The sequence below is a fragment of the Balaenoptera musculus genome, chromosome 12 (assembly GCF_009873245.2).
Source record: "Balaenoptera musculus isolate JJ_BM4_2016_0621 chromosome 12, mBalMus1.pri.v3, whole genome shotgun sequence".
NCBI lineage: Eukaryota > Metazoa > Chordata > Mammalia > Artiodactyla > Balaenopteridae > Balaenoptera > Balaenoptera musculus.
In genome coordinates, this window is record NC_045796.1 from 27,756,397 (window position 1) to 27,781,075 (window position 24,679).

At 40.7% G+C, this 24,679-nt stretch overlaps 1 protein-coding gene across 6 annotated transcripts in view; it reads left to right on the forward strand.

The window, feature by feature from the left end:
• Positions 1 to 24,679, forward strand: part of MAP7 (microtubule associated protein 7) — a 164,190-nt gene that overhangs the window by 135,035 nt on the left and 4,476 nt on the right. For 4 of the 6 annotated variants that reach the window (XM_036871374.1, XM_036871377.1, XM_036871372.1 and 1 more), the window contains 11 exons: positions 686 to 799; positions 5,571 to 5,722; positions 11,987 to 12,102; positions 12,442 to 12,725; positions 15,155 to 15,365; positions 16,497 to 16,668; positions 16,914 to 17,015; positions 17,411 to 17,461; positions 17,903 to 17,960; positions 20,432 to 20,534; positions 24,273 to 24,496. In XM_036871374.1, coding sequence (XP_036727269.1) covers positions 686 to 799; positions 5,571 to 5,722; positions 11,987 to 12,102; positions 12,442 to 12,725; positions 15,155 to 15,365; positions 16,497 to 16,668; positions 16,914 to 17,015; positions 17,411 to 17,461; positions 17,903 to 17,960; positions 20,432 to 20,534; positions 24,273 to 24,496 — 1,587 coding nt within the window. The remainder of the gene's footprint in view (positions 1 to 685; positions 800 to 5,570; positions 5,723 to 11,986; positions 12,103 to 12,441; positions 12,726 to 15,154; positions 15,366 to 16,496; positions 16,669 to 16,913; positions 17,016 to 17,410; positions 17,462 to 17,902; positions 17,961 to 20,431; positions 20,535 to 24,272; positions 24,497 to 24,679) is intronic. The other 2 variants (XM_036871378.1, XM_036871373.1) reach the window with 1 other exon arrangement.

The following is a 24,679-nucleotide window of genomic DNA, read 5'->3' on the forward strand; positions in this document are numbered from 1 at the left end:
GCTTTACCCTTATCCTCCATCAGAAGTTTTATGTTGTTGCCAAACCAGGGACCTGAAAGAACTTGCTTGCTGAATGAGAAAGTCAAAAGAAAAACTTATACAGAACTTTGCATGAGTCCTCTTTCATTTTATTATATCTAATTTCCCCCAGTTGCCCAAGTAGCAATTCATGGAGATGTAGCAAAATTTAATGGAGACCTTTTCTCTATTCACATATTTCCAGTCTTGCATTAAGCTGGCAAAGCCTTTGTTGAAGTTGACATTCAGGGTACTTAGGACGCCTTTTGGCTGAGGTGTGTGCCGTCTCCTCACCGCCCATCCTGATGAGGGCAGATGGGTTCGACAGACTCAGAGATACATGCCAAACCTGCTGGAAATGGTTCTTCTGTTTTGTTACCTGTTGGATCCATAGGAGGGCGGTTAGCAAAATCTGTGTCCATAAAACTAATACAGAACCTGCCACAAACTTAACATCTTGAAGAGAGGCACCTTATGGAATAGCTGCTCCTTTGAGCGGAGTCCCTCCCGCCCTGACTCTCCACCAGCTCCCTCCCCGGACAGCCTGGTCTCTGTCGAGGTCTCTCTCTCGAGGGCCCGGCGTGTGGGAGCGATACGGGCGATGCCTTGCACCCCCTCGCCCCTGGAAAGAATGCTTCTAACATCTCACTTATGTGGTGACGTTTAGCTCGCCGCCTGCAGCTCAGCCCATGGGAGAGCAGCGTGGTTAACAGATTGCTGACGCCCACACATTCGTTCCTGGCCAGAAGTAAAAGCACAGCTGCCTTGTCTGGAGATACAGGTAAAACTGTCAAGGTGCAACTTTCTCCGTGAGGTAAAGTCCTCCTTTAGAAGCATCTCTAAGCCGCCCATTTTCATCTAATCCCATCTCAATTTTTCCCATCGTGTGCTTCTCCTCCTCCCGGTGGAATGGCGTTGGAAATGTGTCTGTTGGTGTTGGTTTCATGCCCCTGGTATTGTTTCCTCTGAGCATCCGTCTTAGCGTCTTATCTGGACACCAGATGCCGGGCAGGTAAAGGATACCCCTCCCTGTGATCAGATGGCTTCAGAGGCTTCTGTCTGTTCATAGTGTTACCAGAAAATCCCATCCCTTACCCACCTTTCTTTCTGCCCCTGCATCTGAGCAGATGATCAAAGGTAGAAATAATTTAATATCTAATACTAATTTGTGGACCTGGGGATAAACTCAAAGCACAAGCCGATTTAAGCATAGCGTTTCATAATGTAGCTGTGGACTAGTCACTTATCCTCCCTGGGCTACTCTTTTATATGTAATCGAGGAATAGTACCCTTTGAAAACTCTGTAAAGAGTTGTGGAGAAGGCTAATTACAGTGTTCTTATTTGTTACATACTTCGAAAATATGTAAAATGTGCCAAGTACTAGTTATTATAATTAGTTATAACTCCTCTACTTTTTTGAAATATAAAACACCCCTGAATGAGCCAATTAGTTTAATGAGAAGTTAGTATAGAGTCTACATCTAGCTGGAAAGAAAAATACATATTAGGCTTTTGGCAGTGTCTCTCTCATGGTGAGTTGATTTTGACTTTCCCAAATATCTTTGGGCACAATTGGTGTATCTATGTAACCAGCCCTCATCTTTGGCATGTGGGAAATTGCATAGCCTCTTCATAAAGCTCCCTTTAAAAAGGCTTTGCCTCTGCAAGCCTCTTCATGTTCATTAGCCCTCTTTTTTAATAATAATTCTTGGTGGTTTCATGATATCTTTCATCCATGGTGCCCAATGAGCTAGTATCAACCCGAATTCTCACAGTACCCCTGGGAGGCAGTCAAGAAAGCAAGTGCAGGCATTCCCACCACCTGCCTGTGGAAAACAAGAGATTGACAATAAGTGACTTATATCAGAGGCACTTAGAAAATTGGTGGACTAGATCTTAAACGTGCTTCTATCCTCGGCACCCTCGTGATGCTCTCTCTACCATTGTGCGTTCAACTAGCTGGACCACAGTGATCTGTGTTTTCTATAAAGTAACTCTGTCAATTGTCACATTGCATCTGAGATTTTTCTGAAGGAAAAACTACAGTTTATTTCAAGATACTTTATTTTTATGTCCATTTTGTCATACTTTCATGTAAGTCATGAAAGCTTTTCTGTATGTCCAGCTAATTGAAAAACCTTTAAAACTGCTTTTCAGTCCTAATTCATAGGATCTAAATAGTTTAAGGTTCTCATGCTTCTGAACCTCCACGTTGTATGTTGTTTCATACTAAAGGACTGCCTCACAGCTAAAAAATTGTCTTTCTTTGCTATTTCTGTCATCACTAACTCTTGTCAATTCTTTCACTCTTCCTCTAGTCTCTTCCAACACCATTTCCTCATTTTCCACCCATTCGACTTGCCCAGCTTCCCACCTTCCTTCGTTGTTATGCTCAACCAAGGTGCTTTTTAATCTGCTAACTGGCTCTTCTTTACTTTGCAACTTTTCCATTCTCCTTTTCACAAATTGATACATTTTTGTAATGTATTTTAGTGTGAAGCAATGCATACATAGCCTTTACTTGAGTTGCCTGTTTTATTAATACATTCCTTAGATCATTGTTACCTATTATTGCATTGATAACAGCTTATGTTTAATGAACCAAAACTGTTGTGTTTAGAAATTTCCATTTGAAATTATTCATGTAAACGTCTCTTACACTTACCTCCTCAAAAACGTTTTTCCCATCACTTTTATTTTTCCATCTGCTCTCCTTGATTATTTTTTCTTGTCTTCCCATTTTAGTGTCGTCCCTTGAGTTTACCTCATATCCAGTTGCCATTGGTGAGAGGATGATCTACATCCAGAGCCAGGGTTACAGTAGCAGATCAAAACAGCCATCCTTACTCCTAGGGTGTTTGGTGATTGCAAATTCCCAGAACAAGTAATAAGAGCAGTTGAAAACTGGAAATCAGAGTCTCATATGTTTCATTGTGACCACTGCTTTGGGTTGATTTTTTTCTTGCCCATTTTTAAAAATACATTCAAGATACATGTGATTATTAGAACTCAGGATTAAATGAGTTAACACATGTAAAATGTTTCTAATAGTACCTGCACGTAGTAGGCACTCAATAAATGTTGTTATTATTCTACTATGTAATTATTCTCTCTGCTGCACTCTAGCCACTAGAGTGCATTAGAACTGCATTATCTTTTCTCTGCAGCCATTATTTCACATAGAAAATCCTGAGTACGTTAAATTAATGCACTCTTGCTACCAAGAGTAGAAAGGAATACAGATATTGTGGAAGGCTTTCTCAAAGACATCTCCATAAAAGAAATTTTATGTTTAATAAAACTACTTTGGGATATGGAGGGCACTCTAGGAGGGAAAAAACAACAACAATCATATATTGCTCCTCCTATTTCTTCAGAAGGGCAAGATTATTAGAATAATTGATTTAAAGGTTTCAGGTTTTTCCGTAGTTGCTGTTAAGAACGGCGATGAATCCCATGAAATGTAGTATCCTTAGAATTAGCCAGACAATGTTTCTTGAAGAATTAAATTTGAGGATTTTTGTATGGACTACATTAGGTAGGTTTAAGGATGTTTTTTTCCTTTCCTTCACATTAACTCAGCACTGTAATAAAGAATGAACCAGAGGCATGATGAGATTGGTTTACATCCACGGTGGTCTCAGGAAGTGCTCCAAGGAAGTGCTCCACAGATACCCCTGAAATTATTACTTTCCACTAGAGGGAAAAGAAATCATATTTCTGTGCTTCATTCCTTTTTCAGTGTCAGACCCATGGCCTCAGAGCAGGGCTGTCATCTAGGGTTTCTTGATCCTTGGGCAGTTAATGGCCTCTGGCTGTGCCCTGGGCTGTGCGTGCCTCTCTTAGTCATTAATCCCACAGAAGTGCCTTGTGCCAGGATGTTCTTCTTTAAAGGCATTTGATTGGCTTGGAAGAGGTTTGCTTTAATGAATTCTTTCTTTGTCTGGGAAGGGCAAATGCTTTGTTGTGGCACTTGAGAAAAGGTTGTTTTCAGACAGTTTTCCCTGTGATCACAATAAGCCAAATGAGAAGAGGGTCTCCTTCTTCACAGCACAAAGGAAACTTCCTTCACGATTAAGGTCTGAGGTAAAGCTTTATGTCAGTTTGGAAGTAAGACATATACCTTTTAAGGAGAACTGAGGGAATGCAAAGTGTTTCACCTTATCCAAGAAATAAGGGTTCTGTTTTCAGATGATGGGAGAAGAGAGTGCAGTTTCCAATCGATTCACCGCTTTGACCATTCAGCGATAACCAGAAGATACTGCAAGGCATTTAATGAAAGAGAACACAGGAATAAAGATGCAATCTGATGGACTTTCTGTCTATAGACTAAACCAAAAAAGCACTTAAAAATTTTTAACTATAATTCTGAAATTGAGATTACCTTGAATTTGTCCTGTTAACTTTTGAGTTTTTAATTTATTAATACTATTATATTCAGTTGACGTAACAGTCTCTTTAAAGGGTTGCTACAATGGCTAGGGTTGGGTAAAGTCATTTTATAACGTGGTCCAAATACATATCATTCCCCTCAGTAGTCATGTTTAATTGTCTTATTTTTTGCTGGAAAACAAGATTTCTGGATGAGATCTGAAAATGAACCTTGGAACATTAGTACCCACATGTTTGATACCTATGCAGTGTTCTGTGAATTTCTTTAAACCCACTGTTACTCAGAATCACTTGATTAATGATAATGTTCCTTTGAAGGTGAATGGTCAGAAGCTACGTGGTTTTCAAAAAAATATTTCCATCTTGAGTAAAACTGCAACAGCTGTTCGTGATTCAACTTTATTTTTGGCAATTCTAACATATTTATGTTCCCTTCACCGTTTTAAATGATGACATCCCATTTCCCTATACGTTCTGCTGCTTGTTATGAACCATCAAATGCCTTGGCTTTTGGGGAAAACCCAGAAGCATGCATTTGATTTGCCTTTAAGTAGATAAAACATTTACAGAATTTTTTTTTCTGGAAATTATTATTCTTATAACAAGTCTTAATACCTGATAAGACTTGGTCATTTAACATTTTAAAAATTCAGTTGCTTTTTTTCCCCAGTGGTTGTTGAATTTTACTCCCCAAATAATTGCAGTGTATCTTGCTTGCCTGCTTGCTCACTTGCTGTCTTTCCACTGTTTGTTCCATCTTAAAGCTATTAGGAAAAATCTAATTATAAACAATCCTTATCTTAAAATTATCTGTCACTAATGTAGCATTTTACCAGAACCATCTGTTTATGGGACTATAAGACCATTGCTCTCTGTAATTATTGGCTTACATCTATATCTTTAATAAGTATTTAAATAGCCAAATAGTTTATATATTCCAGATTTTTCCTTTGGACATGCCCTCCTTTTGGACACACTGTAAACTAATAGGACCGTGAGGAGAGTTGAGTGTGATGGTTCTGGACACCTTTAGGTAATAACATCTTCTCCCCACTTTTCTCTCTATCTCCGCTTTGCTCCTTTTCCTGATCCTGCTTTTGGCTTTCCTTCAACTGCTCCTCTGGCACTCTTGTGTGTAAAACAATCACCTGCACCCTAGTTATCCCCATGTGTCCTCGTTCAGCATCTTGCAGCCCCATCAACATCATGCCCTACAAAGCTGCACACTCTAGAAATCCGATGGAGCGACCAAAATTCTTTGTAACACCACCGGAGGGCTCCACGCGAAGGAGGACTGTTCACGGCACAGCGGTGAGTAGCTGTTGGGAGCAGCCTGGCGAGTCTGCACTGTTACTGTGCGTAGTGGACACCGCCTCGAGGTGCAGTGAGGATGTAAGCCAGGCGATGGTGACATCCGTCCTCCCATCCGTCCCACCAGTCTTGAATCTGGCTGGCTGAGTGGTGCTGTCCTGACACTTCCTCCCCACTTGGGGATTCTGCTCCCCCCCGAAAGTCTGAATTTGAAGATGAAAATTGTTCTTTGTTCAAGCATGTCTGAGTGGCTGAACTGCCATATGAGTGCCTCCATACAAATAAGTGCAATGCCAACATACTTTATTTTTGAAAGTAAGAAAACCTTTGAAGGGGAAATGGGCCTGGACTGCTGCCTTTGCATTTTATTCCAACCCTGTCCAGAAGCTGGCTGAACTCTAAATGTGGTTCACTAAAAAGCAAGATAAAGAATTTTTGTCTGTTTAGCTAATCCGTGTCAAGGCCCAGGTCTTAAAATATAGTGACAAAGTATTGAAAACACTAGTTATTCACTAAGTAATTCTTGAAAGGCTGTTGGGCTGTGTTATAGACTCACAGTTTGCAAGTGAAGAATATAATTTGTACCTGTTGTTTCTGACAAGGTGGCTGAACTAACATTAATTTTCACCATGCTATAAATGCAATGAGGTCACTTGTATGTCTCCAAGAATCTTTCTCCTTCTTTGTTTTATTTAAACTGTGTGTTATTTGGTAGCCATTGAAATGTATAGACATTGTTCTGTGGTCTTCAGACGTTGTACTTTAGTCTTAAAGGACTCCCCAGTCCACCAGAAGATCTCGTTGCCCCTCTCTCATGGCAATAGCATGACCCATGAAAGGCTGGAACAATTTTTTTCAATCCTAACTTCTCAGAGCAATTCAGATTTATAAAGCTGATGAACACCTAAAAGGATTTTGCTTAGACCTTTGAGGATAATTCAAGGGTTGTGAGAGCTTGATGGCTTTGCCTACAGGCAGTTTTCTTTCAAGCCCTTCAGGCTTTCAGGAGTCAACGTTTAATTCATGATTGAGTCAGACCTCCAGCCCTTCAAGCCAGAAGTGAAACTACCTTTGATGTCTGGGAAGTCTTCCATCATTAGCACTTTGGTGCCTCAGAGATCCTAGCTGTGGACAAATAGCAATAGTTCAGCAGAACAGTTTTGGCCCCAAACATTGGATACTTATTGGGTAGAGAAAAGCATGTACCAAAGAAAAGAATACCTTGTTATGGATAAAAACAAAAATTAACACTCCAGGAGGGAAAGGTGAGAGCTGATCCTTGGCCAGCAGATTAAATGAGAGGGATTTGTCATCATACGATCCAAAACCTATATTTTCTCACCGGTTTTCTTTTTGTCTTTTTAGTGCCTTCTTTCTGTATTTGATCTATTGGCTGCCTTTTCACTTCTTTGCAATTAAATATTTAGGCAAATACCTACTGCCAGAAAACGACTCACAAATCATTTATACTCCAGAGCTGCACTGTGGAATTCAGCTGAGCACTTGAAAATGTGGCAAATGAGACTGACGGATCAAATTTGAAATTTAATTTTCTTTTAGGCAATTTTTAATTGTGACAAAAAACATATAACAAAATATACCATCTTAACTGTTTTTAAGTGTGCAGTTCAGGAGTATTAAGTGTATTCACATTGTTGTGCAACCAATCTCTAGAACTTTTTAAATCTTGCAAAACTGAAACTATACCCACTAAACAACAACGTTCCATCCTCCTCCCCCAGCTCCAGGCAACCACCATTTTACTTTCTGTTCCTATGAATTTGACTACATTAGATACGTCATACAAATGAAATCATACAGTATTTGTCTTTTTGTGACTGGCTTATTTCACTTAGCATAATGTCCTTAAGGTCTGTCCTTCCACGTTGTAGCATGTGACAGGATTTCTGTTCTTTTTAAGGCTAGTAATACTCCGTTGTGTGTGTGTGTCTATACATATATATTTCTGTATGTGTATATATACACACACATACATGTGTACATGTGTAGACACACCACATTTTGTTAATCTGTTCATCTGTTGATGGACATTTGAGTTGCTTCTCCCTTTTGGCTGTTGTGAATAGCACTGCTACAAACATGGGTGTGAAGATATCTCTTCAAGATCCTGCCTTCAGTTCTTTTGGATATATACCCAATTGTTGGATCTTATGGTAATTTTATTTTTAATTTTTTGAATAACTGCTATATGGTTTTCCACAGTGACAATACCATTTTACTTACATTCCAACCAACAGGGTACAAGGTCTTCCAGTTTTTTCACATCCTCACCAATACTTGTTTTTTCATTTTGTTTTTTTTGTTTTTTTTGTTTTTTTAAATGACCTTAGAGTAGAAAAGTGGGTTCAATGCCCTACCTCAAGGCCATTTCTTTTTTTTTTTTTTTTTTTTTTAATTGTCACTTTTTTTTTTTTTAATTTTATAGCTACTTTATTTATTTATTTATTATTTATTTTTGGCTGTGTTGGGTCTTCGGTTCATGCGAGGGCTTTCTCTAGTTGCGGCAAGCGGGGGCCACTCTTCATCGCGGTGCGGGGACCGCTCTTCATCGCGGTGCGCGGGCCTTTCACTATCGCGGCCCCTCCCGTTGCGGGGCACAGGCTCCAGACGCGCAGGCTCAGTAGTTGTGGCTCACGGGCCCAGCTGCTCCGTGGCATGTGGGATCTTCCCAAACCAGGGCTCGAACCCGTGTCCCCTGCATTAGCAGGCAGATTCTCAACCACTGCGCCACCAGGGAAGCCCATCATTTTGTTTTTTTTGTTTGTTTTTTAAATAGTAGCCTGATAGGTGTGAGATGATACCTCATTATGGTTTTGATTTGCATTTCTCTAATCATCAGTGATGTTGAGCATCTTTCTATAAGTTTGTTGGCCATTTGTATATCATCTTTGGAGAAATATCTAATCAAGTCCTTTGCCCATTTTTTAATCTTTAGTTTTTTAATCTTATTTTTAATTTTTGTTGTTGGAGTTATTTATACATTATGGATATTAATCCCTTATCAGATATATGATTTGCAAATATTTTCTCTCATTCTGTAGGTCGCCTTCTTACTCTGTTGATTATACCCTTTGATGCATAGGAGTTTTTAAGTTTGAAGTCCCATTTGTTTATTTTTGCTTTCATTGCATGTGCTTTTGGTGTCATATCCAAGAAATTATTACCAAATCCAGTATCATGATGCTTCCCATTTTCTTCTGGGGATTTTATAATTTGAAGTCTTACATTTAGGTCTTTAATCATTTTGAGTTCATTTTTGTATATGGTGTAAGGTAAGGGTCCAACTACATTCTTTTGCATGTGGATATCCAGTTTCCCAGCACCATTTGTTGAAAAGACTGTCTTTTCCCCATTGAATGGTGTTGGCACTCTTGTCAAGGATCCTTTGACCATATACACAAGGGTTTATTTCTGGATGCTCTATTCTGTTTCATTGGTCTATATGTCTGTCTTTATGCCAGTACCATACTGTTTTGATTACCATAGATTTGTAATATGTTCTGAAATCAGGGAGTTTGAGACCTCCAACTTTGTTCTTCTTTTTCAAGATTGTTTATTCAGGGTCCCCTGAGGTTCCATATGAGTTTAGGATGGAGTTTTCTATTTCTGCAAAAAATGATGTTGGCTTTTGATAGGGATTGCATTGATTCTGTAGATTGTTTGGGATAGTATTGACATCTTAGCAATAACAAGCCTTCCATTCTGTGAACTTAAGATGTCTTCCCATTTATTCGTGTCTTCTTTAATCTCTTTCAGCAATGCCTTCTAGTTTTCACCGTAGAAGTCTCCCACCTCCTTGGTTAAGTTTATTCCTAAGTATTTTATTCTTTTTTTGATGCTGTTGTAAATGGGATTGTTTTCTTAATTTCCTTTTCAATTTTATTAAATTTTAATTAATTTAGATCTAAATTCAACTGCCTGCTATTGAGCACTTGAAATATGTTTTGTGAGACTAAACTTAACATTTAATTTTAATTAATTTAGGTCTAAATTCAAATAGCCAGATGTGGCTAGTGGCTACCATTTTGGACAGTGTAGATGCAGAACATTTCTATCATCACTGTTCTCTTGTACAGTGCTGCCTTTGAATATCTGTTTATGTTGTCTCTCTTGTGGGTTATTTGTATTCTAAACCTAACTCTAGTTGTAAAACTAAAAAGTCTTTGTCCTGCTCGTAAGTTGCCTAGACCACTGACATGGGCTTACTGTGTGTGTTCCACCTTAGCCTTGTGGAACGTGTTAACAGGAAAGATTATTGTACAGACCACTGGCTGTTAACTCAGATCAGGATGAGAATCAGGAGCATCTTTACATGTGTGGAACTCAAATAGGTGACTGAGTCCAAGACCAGTGGAAAGACATTTAAAGAGCTAAGAGGGTAAAAGCATCTATCTACCTGCCTGGGAGGACGTTATGTCAAATATTGAGCATTTTTCCAAACTGCTCCTCCCTGTTCCCCTACTCCCGAAAGGTGATTAAAGGGAGGTCAGTTCTAAGAAAGAAAGAATTGGTTCAGTGACACTTTAACAAAAAGAAGAGTCTGAGGATTATACACTTTAATGTAGATTTATTCCCAGATGCCTGTCTTATCAAGGCGTAGATGACGACATTAGTCCCCAAATCCTCCACATCAAAAATTACCTTTCCTGACTTATTTTCCCATTCAGGTCTCTCCTTGATCTGACTTTAGCCAAATTAAAATGTTTTGAGAAAAAGAAAGAAAAGCAACTCAAGGTGCTTAACCCCAGCCTCCCTCGGGAAGAGCCCTGTACCTTCCACTCTGGGGACTTGATCTGCCAGAGGCGTAATTGCCATCCTGTACACCTATCAAGAGGGTTCCATATGGTGGCTGCTGTTTCTGCTACCCAAGCGCTGCAGCTGTTCTCCAGTACCCTGCCTCCTGCCTTCTACTACCACAGACGGGGACAAAGGGTGGTCATGCAGCTGCAAGTGATATAGAGGTCGCACACACCCTGTGAGGCTCTTTCCTGCCTCATCCTTCATTTGTTTTATTTAGAAATTCTGGGGAGACATTGAGTATTATTTGACACTGAGATGTTTTTCCCCCACCTATAGCCCAGTCCATCAACTAGGATGCTACTAAGGAAAATAGAAGCAATTAGAAGAGATGCTGAAGGGAACAAAAGGGGAGGGAAGAAAGAAGGGGGGTGATGCTTGAGCCAGGCAGAAAAGGAAAGAAAAGAAGGTACACGCCAGCTTATTGGCCCTGAGGCTAGGTGTTGTTCTGCCCCTTCCCTAGCACCCTCAGTCTGCTTTCCTGCAAGGATCCCACAGAGTGAAGGACTGACAGGCATTCACACAGGTCCCTCCAGCCAGCGTCTGTTCCCATCCCAGAACACTGTTGGCCGTGTTTCAGATACTTGGAATGAGTACTTTCTCCCTTGCCCTGTGCCTTGTCTTTTCGTTTGTTTTTGTTTGTGTTTTGGTTTGGGGGGTTTTATTGTTTGTTTGTTTGTTTTTGTCTTCGTTGACTTGAGACTGTCAGAACACTTCTGGGTTTCCTTTTGCCCATTCCTACCTAGGAAAGGTGTCATCTCTCTGGCTGAATTCCTAGTATGCAGTCATAGGAGGGCTGATGTTTTGGCCCAACCTCAGAGATTTCCATTTCATCCCTAATGAGGAAGACTAAAAATAGCTGAAATTCCTCACCTTGAACCTGACTTTCCCTTCAAGGGCAAGAGGACACTAAGTGAGGAAGGACTTGTTTGTATAACATCAGTATAAAGAAAAAAATGAATTAATGTCTGACATAGCAGACATGTAAATTAAAAAAAAATAAACTGAGCTATAGTGTGTTCCAGAGTAAAAAAAAAAAAACTGCTTAAGAATTAAAAGAGATAAAGGTAGGGGGAATAAGTTGAAAGTGACCTTTATTTTGACATTTGTGTGGGCTAAACCAGACTGAGAAATTTTGCTCCGGGTAGCTTTAGATACAAAGTATAGGTGCTTTCTCAAAGTGTGTTTTTGTTTTGTTTTTTTACAAATATAAGTCCAGATCACACATCCAGAACCTTCTTATTAGTGTCAGATTGTGTTAATTCAATTATAATGTTCAGTTTTAGCCTAATAAAGGCCTTTTGTTGGGGTGGAATGGATATACATGGCAAAGGTTGGAAATTTTCCCAAAAGCCATTCAATGGATTGCAGCTCTACTGTTGAATACTGTGAATGTGATTGTCCTGCTCATGGAAAAATCTAATTATTGTGTTCCTCTGAACTTAGGGCTATAAAAGAGAGAGGGAGAGAGAAAACATACCCTTCCACCTCACACCCGGCATCCGAAGGGCTCTATCTCCATCTCATCCCAAAGCCAGATCACCAGCTTCCTCCCGACTTTGGTAAGTGAAATGTAAGAGGCTGGCAGGGTTGTTCCATGTTGGAGAATTAAGAGCCTCTGTCCTCTGAAAAGAAACTATTCTCCCCACACTGTTTGGCCTTCACTTGAGGAGTAATATTTTTCCTCAAAGGAAAGAAAAAAGAAACCTGGAATGAGCCTCTAAAGTGAGTACTTCTGCATTTGCCACATAAAAGACACATTCACACAGCTAAATATCTTCATTTCTCTTCCGTATTGGTGTTCCAAGACTATTACATGGTAGAGGTATGGGGAAAGGAAGGTTCTGGCAAGCCTGTTCTCATGTGTCCCTTTCTCTTTACTTTGTTTGTTTGTTGCCCAGGCTCCCATCCAAGTCCTTTCCCCATTTGCCTGGCACCCCCAGACCAGCATCCTCCATGACTCCTGGACCAGTCAAACCTGCCCCTGCTCAGGTCCGGCCCCCCTCGCCCGGCAACATCCGCCCCATCAAGAGAGAAGTCAGAGTGGAACCTGAGAGAAAAGACCCTGAGAAGGAACCTCAGAAAGTTGCCAATGAGCCCTCACTAAAGGGCAGGGCACTTTTGGTGAAGGTAGAAGAAGCCACAGTTGAAGAGGGGACACCTGTCGAATCAGAGGTTGCTCCTGGTAGGAATCCACTGACTCGTGGTGGAGTGTGGGTTGCTTGCTTTCTTTATTCACTCTTCCTTTTTCTCCTGCACTGCTTTGACTTAGCTTTTTCTTTCTTTCTTTTTTTCCCTTATTGGGCACTTGGAAATTTTACTCTAAGGCTAATCTGGGGAACTTTTCTTGAATATAATTTTCCTATGTATAAAGAAAGAATCATCCATCCTACAGCCTATTGTCAGAGCCACAGCATATTAATTCAGGTGTGGTTTATGAGTCCTTTCATTGGCCGAGTCCAACAATTTGACAAAATGTGGTATTCAGAGCACCTGCATCAGAATCATTTTATTATTTATCCTATTGCTGTGTAACAAATTATTCCAAAACTTTGCAGCTTAATAACAACAACAAACAGTTATTATATCACACAGTCTTGGGTCAGGAATTTGGGAGCAGCTTAGCTGGGTTGTTAGAGGATGGCTCATGCACAGGGCTGTCGGCAGGTGGCCTTCGTTCCATGACACGTGAACCTCTCCATAGGGCTGTTGGATGTCCTCACAGTCTGTCCACGCTGCTGGCTTCCTGCAGAGTGAGTGATCTGGGGGAGAGAATCACGAGGAGCCCACAGTATCTTTTATGCCCAGTCTCAGAAGTCACACACGCAGAAATCACGATTTCTTTCCTTTCCTTTTTTTTTTTTTAATTTATTCATTTATTTTTGGCTGCTTTGGGTCTTTGTTGCTGCCCACGGGCTTCATCTAGTTGCGGTGAGCGGGGGCTACTCTTCATTGCAGCGCACGGACTTCTCATTGCAGTGGCTTCTCTTGTTGCGGAGCTCGGGCTCTAGGCACGTGGGCTTCAGTAGTTGTGGCGCACGGGCTCAGTAGTTGTGGCTCGCAGGCTCTAGAGCTCAGACTCAGTAGTTGTGGCACAGGGGCTTAGTTGCTCCGCGGCATGTGGGATCCTCCCGGACCAGGGACTGAACCCATGTCCCCTGCACTGGCAGGCAGATTCCCAACCGCTGTGCCACCAGGGAAGTCCCAGAAGTCACGATTTCTGTCATACTATTCATTAGAAGCAAGTCACTAGCTTCAGCTCACAATCAAGTTGGGGGGATTAGCCTCCATCTTTTAAAGGGAGGATTTTCGAAGAATTTATGGAAATATTTTTAAACCACATCTATAATGTTTCAAACTGTAGAACCCTGCCCCTACCTCAGACCTATTGAATTAGAATACGTGGTGGATCCAAGGACTCTGAAGGATACTAAGCTCATCTGTTGACTCTTGTGCAGGATTGCCAGATAAAATAGAGTGGCAGTTATCCTGTGTGTACTGGAGTTTGGGGACCACTGGCTTAGCGTATGTGATTGACAGAGATCAGAATTTTTTCCAAAAGACCCAGTGGATCTCATCTCTACCAGGTTAACCAGATGCTGTTTAGAAGTTTAAAATCACCTGGAACTAGAAATTCAATGTATCTTGTTGAAAATTGTCTTCATTCAAGAGTTTTCTCTTTAAGACTTAATTTGAAGATAGAGGGTGGGGGGCAAAGAAAGAATAGTGACTCAAGACAAATGATAGTATAGTAGTATAGTAAGGGAATGGAAGAGTCCAATACCTGTTTGCATGGAAAGAGGGAGAAGAGAAAGGCCAAAAAGTGTCCTGAGGGCAAAGAAAAATCTGTGGGAGCAGCAGGAGAAATGTAGATCTTGAAAGGAGGGTCTGGAGCGGTCAGGTGCCAGGGATCACACCTCACCATGGTGCCTATGGCGGGGGGGCACCAGCCCCCTAGGTCCTTTTCCTGAATCCAAATAAGGTCAGAGAACTACTCTCATCTTGCATGTTGGCATGAGAACTGGCAGTGGAGACCTGCAGTGTCTACGGAGCACAGGTGCCGGCTCCCGCAGAGGCTCTTGGCTCCCTCCTCAGACCTGGAGACAGCTCTGGGTAGACATAAGAGACCTCTTCCTTGGTCTCTTCCAGCCTGAGTCTGGGCTTGTGGTATGGACACGGGGCATGGTCACAGAAAGGCTTGAGTCCTCTAGTGATGAATAGTCACTAAAGGGAAGGAATTTTTTTTTAACGTAGTGAAAGGCAAATGGAAGATCTCATCTTTTTTCCTGGGGTATAACTTCCCACAGAACCTAACATGAGGCTCTATACTTAGTACACATTCGATATATGTTGTTAACTGATTTAACTTGTATAAAAATAAGGCTTGGTGACAGAGTGTCAGCTTCGGATGTCTCACTTACACACGCGGCTTTTTGTTATCTGTTGCCCGGTTACAGATAGAATACAGTGAAACCGTGAGAACGCGCAGTAATAAACATTCCCTTTTCTTTTATAGCGATGAATTCGAGGCCTGGGGTGCGGGGGATGCTAGTTTTTGTGTTGTTCTTTGGCTTTTGTTTCCAATTGGTTTTCTCCTTGTACTTGTTTGTACAGCTGCTCCGGAGGCAGCCTCAGCACCAGCCTCCGCTCCAGCCTCCACTCCGGCCCCGTCATCCACTGTGACTGCCAGCGCTTCTCTGAAGACCTCTGCAGGCACCACTGACCCAGAAGAGGCCACGAGGCTGCTAGCTGAGAAGAGGCGGCTGGCCCGAGAGCAGAGGGAGAAGGAGGAAAGGGAGAAGAGGGAGATGGAAGAGCTCGAAAGGTAAAGGAGTGACACTGCTCAGTGACACCCTAGTGACACCTTGGATTAAGTCTTCAGTCAGACAGAAGAGGTAATAGTAGTGTTGAAGGTGAATCTATTTAGTTGTTTCAGAATTAGTCTCCCCTGGTGTTCCCCTGAGCACTAAGCGACTTTTTTAAGCCACATTTTCTTATTATAATGACAGTACAACAAAATTGATGGAGAAGGGGTTTTTTGTTTTGTTTTCGAAGGAGAAAGGTTTAAAGAAAAAAAATCATCCATATTCTTACCAGATTTCAATAATTGTGTACTTTTTGGGTCACCCTTTCCAGTCTCTGAACAGTGTGTGGGTGTATATACATGCATAAATATATACATACACACATAGATTTGCATAATTGTAACCACAGTAGAGGTACAGTTGTGCAGTCTTAATTTTTTATTTAACATGTCTCTCATCTCCATGTTTCCTCATTGTCTTTCTAATTATCTTAAAGCTGCATAACAGCTCATGTTTTCTTCCTTCCAGATAGTATTCCTCTCAGAGGGTAGCTGCGTGAGACAGTTAAGTGCCCCATGACTGCCTGCCAGACAGTATGCCAGGGGCAGTTTGCTTAGTTGGCCCCCTTCTGGAGCTAATAAGGCTAATGTCAATATAATTGTTCTTCAAATAAGCAGAACTGCCTCTCCGGAAAGGACGGCAGCCCCAGTGCTGGGCCGCCAGCTTGGACATGCCCTACCCTTGGTCCCAACAGGGAGCTTACATGGCCCATCTTGTCCCTGTACTGAAACAGAACATTATAACCTTTATTTACTTACAGAGATTTGAGGGGAGTGTTAAATTCGTTACTAAAAAGTCACATTATTGGATTAAACCAATCTCAGCCTTTATAGTTATAGTGCAGATCTTTAAAAAAAAAAAAAAAACAAGCTCTCCTCAGAATATGAGTGGATACGTTCTGCTTCTGTTTCCCACAAGGCAACAGGAGGCTGGGAAGGGGAGAAGGAGGGAGAGAGGGTGGCTTCACATGTATCAGTGGATGCTGTTGGCCAGACCTCCCAACAGACTGTTCTCGCGGTAACCACAGACTCGATCGAGCCTTGCCAAGGAAGTCACCTCACGTATCTTTGTCTTGTTTTGTCTTTTTCCAGACAAAAGCGAGAAGAATTGGCCCAAAGGGTGGCTGAAGAGAGAACCCGCCGAGAGGAGGAGGCCCGCCAGCTGGAAGCTCAGCAAGCCAGGGAGAGGGAAGAGCAGCTGCGGCGGCAGGAGGAGGGGCGGGTCCGGCGCGAGCGGGAGGAGATGGAGCGCCTCCAGAAACAGGTAGGGGGGCGGGGGGTCCGGGCCCCGCCCGGGAAGCAGGGCGGTGCAGCCCTGGCTCAAGATGGGGCAAGGGGCAGCCCAGATGAGAAGAGGAAGCTGTTGAGCGTGTGGTTGGGAGTGCTCGTGTCTCCCCCGTGCGCGCTCGTGGTCCTCGCGTTCTCCGTCCTCGGGCGCCCCGGGACTTTGGCGCAGCGGGCAAAGCCAGCCGGTTTGTTAAGAAGCAGATGCCGACTTCCCGTTTTCAGAAAGAAGAAGAAGCTCGTGTTCGGGAAGAAGCAGAGAGGGTCCGGCAGGAACGGGAGAAGCATTTCCAGAGAGAAGAGCAGGAGCGCCTGGAGAGGAAGAAGGTAGTTGCATCCGCCCCCACAGCCTGGCGCCCTCGCTGCTCTCATTCTGCCTAGATTGAAGGCGGCTCCAGACCAAGAGACTAGCTCACTGCCATCAGAAGACAAAAGTGTCCTGCCCATTCCAGGTTAACTAAAGTAGCTCTCAGTATTAATGTTCTCCTCCGAAGAAATCGCTCTTGGTGTTTCAGGCTTCACCAAAAACTGTTGCTTCCAATTCATGCGGCTTAAGCCAATTTCCACTTCTTTGAGTAACTCCAGTTAAGACAAAGACAATTATATTTTCCCAAAGTAATAGACATGTTTCAATGCCCTGCTATTTGCTTAGTCAGTGAAATGCGCCAGGCTAGCTTTCTTTCCATATCTGATCTGTTTGCTTAATTCTTCCTTTTTTGTAGCGACTTGAGGAGATAATGAAAAGAACCAGAAGAACAGAAGCTTCAGATAAGGTATTGAGATGGCCTTATTTTTTAACTATTCTTTTTTTTTTTTTTTTTTTAAAGAAATTCACGTTCTTTTATTTATTTATTTATTTATTTATTTATTTATTACTGTGTTGGGTCTTCGTTTCTGTGCGAGGGCTTTCTCTAGTTGTGGCAAGTGGGGACCACTCTTCATCGCGGTGCGCGGGCCTCTCACCATCGCGGCCTCTCTTGTTGCGGAGCACAGGCTCCAGACGCGCAGGCTCAGTAATTGTGGCGCACGGGCCCAGTTGCTCCGTGGCATGTGGGATCTTCCCAGACCAGGGCTCGAACCCGTGTCCCCTGCATCGGCAGGCAGACTCCCAACCACTGCGCCACCAGGGAAGCCCTTAACTATTCTTAATGGCTTTTTTTTTACGTTCATTTGTAATTTTAACATTAAAAAGTCTTTTTTTTTTTCTTTGTTAGAAAACTGTTGATCAGAGAAATGGAGATATAACCAAGGGAGCGCTCATTAGAGGAACAGGTATTTATTTCAGTGAACTCAAATCAATTCAAATATAGAATTTTTTAATTTATTCTGTGGAGGTCAAGATAAACATTGATTTAAAATAAAAATACTCATTGACTCACAGAAGCTTTGGTGTTTCTCATCTAGTCCACAAATAATCCCCTTTATCTAAAAATCTCTAGCATTTCTAGCAGATTTTTTTCACATTTGTTTATACTCTAATGGAGTATTTAATATCTTAAGTCATTTTATATCATATACATGTCTCTGTATATATCTATGTGTGTGTATGCCTCTATAGATATGTATACACACGTATATGTGTATATACACACACGATTAGAAGAATTTTCTTTGAGTTTATAAAATTAAATTTCATTTGTCATTTACTATCTGCTAAAGGAATCTGTGTTTATATTTGCTATTAAGGACATTAAATTTAAACATTTTGACAACTTGTACTTATGGCATTTCTCAGGAAAGGATTTAAATGTTATTTCTTTTAGTTCTCACTTCAGAATAGAGTTAAAATTTGAAATTTGTTGAAATTTCATTAGAAAGTTGTTCATATGCCATAGGCTTTGGACAAAGATGATTAATTTCTTGGTGATTTTAAACCAAATTTGGTGTATATAAAAGTAAAATTTATCTTAGTGTTTTAGTACTCAGACTCAACTAATATTTATTAAATGCCTTCTTTGTGTCAGATACATCTGCATACATTTTCTTGTTTAATTTCCATTGCAGGCCTGTGAGATAGGAGATGCTTTATCTTGGAGTCAGCAGGCATTTTCAGAAAACTTTTGTGTGCCAGGCCCTTTTGTAGGTGCTAGGATTCAGTGTGAACAGGTCAGCCGAGGTCCCTACCCACAAGGAGAACTCAGGTTGAGTGACAGGCCCAGCTCGCACAGCTGGAGTCCAAGTCACCAGCTTGTAATTTGGCTCCTTCCATGATTCCACGTGGTCTTCATGATTGTACATACAGGTGGTTGGTCGATAATTCATTATTCAGTCTTCCTCTTTCCTCATCTGCAGTATCAATATGAAAAGAAAGGGCCAGAGATACCTCCGTTTCTTTTACTGTTTATTATAGACCGGAGTAAAGATCAAATGAAAGGATTTATGTGAAAGAACATTCTCTGTTCTGGGGTTTTCAAATGTAAAATATTGGTATTTGGGGATTTGGTTTTACTTCAGTAGAGGCTATCCGAGTTCCCCTGTGTCATAATCCCTTCAGTGTGGGGCTTTTCATTCTCTTTTAAAGATGCCCTAATTATATTTGTTTGGAGAATAGCCTAATGGTTGCATATTAACCCCACTGCATTTTTAACAGGTTGCCTCCAAGAATGTTGTAATACATGTAGGCTTAAAGCAGGCATGGCACCCAGTAAGTCATCAGAATGAGCATTTTAGAATGTAAATTGCACCAACCCAGGATTATTTGAGGAACTGATGCTGCAGTTTGTACATGGCCAGGCTCCTGTTGGTTTTTTGTTTTTCCATCTGTCTTCTTCCTGCTATTCCCCTATCAATTCTTTCGATTATTCTTTGTACCTCAATTCGAGAATGAACAATGGCCAGAAGGAAGGTGAAACTTGTCAGTCATCACACCTGTGTTTATCAACTCTCATAATAAATTTGGTTTGAGTTAATAGTGCTAAAACGAGGCCTGAGGATTATCTAACACATGTTCCTCTTCTCCTGGTCCCACATTTGGTTGAGGACTGAATGGTATCACCAGTGCTCCAAAGAGAATTCTAGGCTGGGCAGGCAGGTGAGTTTGCAGACCTATCAGAAGTCTTCTCAGAAGATTCCTATAACCAGCTTTGCAAATTTTGGCAGCTTGTAAGTTATTAGTCTCTTCTTAAGACTTTACGTAAACCTGGCCCAGATTTTAAAGTCAGTCATCAATATTGTTTGCTCACGCTAGACTCCAGTGGGGAATATTGAATGACTAGGTAGCACAGTTAGGTACAACTCACTGGCCTTCCGTGCATGAAATCCCTACCATTCTTAAGTGGGACTAAAACTGAGTTTTCCAAAATGTTTTTCATCACTTAGGGTATTTCATGGTGATTTGCTCCAAATCCTTCAGTAATAATTTGTTCAGCATCGGCCTGACCAAATCAGCTTACTGTTATCTTCGTCAATTGCTTTGGTTTCAGTATTACATACTTTTTTGTCCAAAGTCAATTTGGTGCAAGCAAAAATAATCACAGCACTGATTTCCACCCTTACAATGTGCTGGGCAGTGTTCTAAGTACTTTGCATGTGTTAATACATTTAATTCTCACAGTAGCCTATGAGTTAGGTACTATTACTATCCATGAGGAAACTGAGGCACAGAGCGTTTGTGGCTTGCCCAAGGTCACACAGCTGGTAAGTAGCAGAGGCAGGACATAAATCCAGGCATTCTGGCTCCTGGGGTTTGGGTTTGATAGTAGAGTTGTAGTAACCCTTTGTTCCATCTTCTTTGCCATGTCCAGCGGTGTCTGCACTTCCAAATATGACAAACTCTCCAGGACAAGGAGAACCAGTAGCCAGCCCCCATGTGGTTACCTCACCCCAATCAGAAGTGACTGTGGAGAGGTGAGTTAGACAACTGTGGCCTTTCTTACTTACGCACATTAGAGCAAAGCACGACTGTTTTTGCCCCACCAATCCCACCAGAATTTTCTGGGGCCAGACAGAATTTGAGTTTTAACATGAAGATTTATTTAGGTTCATTAATGTTTGGTAGAGCTAGTAATTCTGTAATCTGAGAAAAGGAAAATGTCTTTTTTTCTTGAATCTCTAAATATGATGGTGAGGTTTTTGTGTGGCTATTAAAAAAAATTACAGGGAATAATTTGTTACTTTCCTTTGTATGTATTTGGCATGATCCTGGACCATCTTCACACCCTTTGATGATATACAGCAGCTGTATTTTCACTGTATATAATATTATAGTGAGTCTCAGGTTTGTTCCTTAGTAAAAGTAATTTAGATGCCAATATTTCTTTTACTAGTAGTAGAGCTTCTTATTGAGGAAACAAATGGTTGCTAACAATAGTTAAGAAGTGTGGGTTAAAGAAAGATTGCTTTTCTGTTCCTTTGCATTTTTACTGACAGCATTGTAAGATTGCTCTCAAAAATGAAAATTAAGGGTAGTCATAGCCTGTGCCTAAAACTCCAGTCATAGAGAACTTATAGAAATATTTATAATAATGTTCAAATTTTTCAGCTGCAACTCTTTTTAATTATTAGAATTTACCGAATTATGAGTTCTGTCTCTAATGCCAGTCTTTGCTACCATAAGAGAATTGAAGCTCCTCAAATTAACTTTTTTAATAGATAGAAAAATGTCTTTTAAGATCTAAGATCTTTTTTTCTTCCAGTTTTACTGAGATATAATTGACATATAGCACTGTATAAGTTTAAGGTATATGGCATAATGATTTGATATATATAAATTTTTTTCTTAATCTGAAAACACATACTATACAACATTTTGTATTGTTGGAAGCCATGAAAAGACAAGTTGTCCTAAGATGGACATCCTAAGATGTCTATAAGTCATAAGGTATCTATGTATAACTTTCTGGGACAGTAAAAATTTTTTTAATTTGCCCATTTCCTAAGAGAGATTTTAATAAGCATTTGATTATGTTTAATAAATTTATTGTCATAATTACCTAAGAGATATATTAAGTGATATTTCATTTTTTTAGTTTTAGTTTGATTTTCAAATAATGTACTCATTTCCAACTACTATAATTTATGGCATTTAATTCATTGATGTCAGAGATTTTTAGAAAAGGATTAAAAGTACCACAGAGAACCCCATTATTATAACGAGGGATAGGTTTTTTAAGCCACTGATAATTCTCTCTGAGGAGTAAAATTAGCTTATACTTTAGCTGACTCTCTTCAGTGGTAAAATCAAGTGATTAATCATTGTATAAGAACCTGAAACATATCTTCAAGAGTCTTGCATCCAACTTCAACCTCCAGAGAGCAGCCAAAGAAGGGGAATTCAAAAGCCGGTACTTGTATCTTAAGAGGACACACAGGTCCATAAACTCTAACCCCAGCAACTTCAGCTGCAGTTTTATAGTTTCTGCTGGTCACAGTGTCCTCTGAACATTCAATAATTGGTCATCCAAAGCATAAGGCATGATTATTCCTCTAATTGCTAACAAGTAAGAATGGGTGGGGTGGTTGGGTAAGAGTGGGAGGGGAAAATGAGGTCAGCTGTTGATTCAGGCCTGGGGTTGGCGTTGCCGTTACAGCTTGTCAGCACACACAGGCCTGGAAGGTGACAGGAGTTGACGTGGTCAAGGAACAAGGGCTTTGAAGATGCATTTCTTTTGCCAAAACTTCTACTTAAAAAGCTCTCTGGGATGAGAACCAAAACTCTTTCCCTGATTACAGAAAGCCAATTGGTACCGGGAAAGAGCAGGAGGATGGGCGTGGCAGTGCAAGCACTAGAACGGCAGGTATTAGGAGGGGGTGTGTGCGCGAGTGCACACGCGCTAATGTAGGCTACTGTGATGCTGGGCCTCTTCTCCCCTCCTTAGTGAAATAGCGGAAACACACCATTATAGTCTGAATCTGTATAACATTTTTATGTTCTCTTCCACGGCACTTTTACAAATAATATTTTCAACATACCCTGCAATACATTGTGAAGCACTTAGGTCAGGCGTCTTTATTTTTTTTCTAGAAGAAAGGGTTTAATAATTAACAAAAAATACCATAATACCCAAATCAGAAATGTTTTAGAATATGTTCCACAAAGTCAATGTATCTCACTGACTGGAGAAACTAAACTATTTCCTCAATAGGGAAAAAAAAAGCAAAGATTCCTAAAAAAAAAAAAAGAACAATGGAAAGATTAGATGTCTACTAGCTTCATTTTCACCATTTGGGAAGGAGATGGAAAAAGACTAACTTACTAAAGTTCAAGTTGTTGGCATTACTGACAGTAGAGACCTGACTTTCTGATCTCTTCCATAGATCTCTGTCTACAGATAAACATTGGTTATGATGAGTGTGTATTAGAAGTTAAAACCGTCACAATTTTTGCTTCACATTTTTAGTCTTATTAATATTTTCCATTTGAAAATTTTAACTCTAGAATTTTGTCAAATAGGGTCATTTTTTATACATGAGCCACTGAACAAATTATGAAGTTTGCAAATAATGTTTACTGCTGCAGTCAGATCAAGTGAACAATAAAATTAATCTAACGTTCATTTGGTGCACAGGCATTGTTTTGCTGCATTGTAAAGCATAATAATGAACATATAACCTAACAGGCTGCCTATTTGGTTATGAAGTGTGTAAAGGGAGTGTAAAACCTAAGAGAGGGACTTCCCTGGTGGTGCAGTGGTTAAGAATCTGCCTGCCAACGCAGGGGACACGGGTTCGATCCCTGGTTCGGGAAGATCCCACATGCCATGGAACAACTAAGCCCGTGCACCACAACTCACGAGCCACAACTACTGAGCCTGCGTGCCACAACTACTGAAGCCTGTGCGCCTAGAGCCTGCGCACCGCAACGAAGAATAACCCCCGCTCACCTCAACTAGAGAAAGCCCGTGCACAGCAACGAAGACCCAACGCAGCCAAAAAAAAAAAAAAAAAAAAAACCCTAAGAGAAACTATAGGTAGAAACTAAGAATTTGTTGGCCAGTTAAATGTATCTCAAAAATCCAAGATATTAAGCATGAATTAATAAGAATCAAGGTGGGGTCAGAGGCAGATTTAAGGGGCAAAGATGAGAAGGTTGATCTTCAACAATTTACCTATAAAATTATGCACATGTTTTAGGAAGCTGGAGACATCCAGGAAGGGCTGGAATTTGAATAGTTGGGACTATAAAAAATAGCATTATGAGAAAAACATAGGACCAGAGATCACACATTCAATCTGGACTGTCTCCCAGTAGTTGTGTGACTTGTGCAAATTATGCCCCTCTATAATCCCCTCATCTTTGAAGTAAAGATCCTAATAAGGGCTACTCTTTATAAGACAAAGAGATATAAAATGCCTGCAGTAGACAGGCATGTTAAATATATGTAGAACTGTTGATGATGAGGATCTATTCTAATTGATAAATTGGTCCATTTGATAAGTTTTAGTTTAAAAAGCTGTTTTTTTAAATAAGAATTTAAAGTACAAATATTTCAGAATTCACCATTTTTGTTAGTAATGATGAGGTCAATCATTCTAACATTTCGATTGTAAGATTATAAAAGTATTTATTATAAAACAGTTTGTCCTAAAAATGTTTTCCAGTTTTAATACTAACTCCTTTTGATTTTGATTTTTCAAACTCCCTAGTACTCCCAATTTGGAAAAACAACCAAATGAAAATGGAATATCAGTTCAGAATGAAAATTTTGAAGAAATTATAAATTTACCCGTTGGATCTAAACCATCCAGATTAGATGTCACCAACAGCGAGAGTCCAGACATTCCTTTGAATCCTATTTTGGCCTTTGGTGATGAAGGGACACTTGGGCCCCTGCCTCAGGTAGATGGTGTTCAAACACAACAGACAGCAGGTAAGCTTGCCTCGAACTCCCTTCAGTAATCATCAGAAATATGTGACACCCAAGAGGGAATGAACCTTCTGCTGTGTGACTGTGGCACACTTTGTCCTTCAAGGGACCAAATAAGCCACGTGGAAGAGATTGTGCATGGGTCATTAGAAGTTGAATTTTGAGTTGGGTTGGGCAACTTCTAGG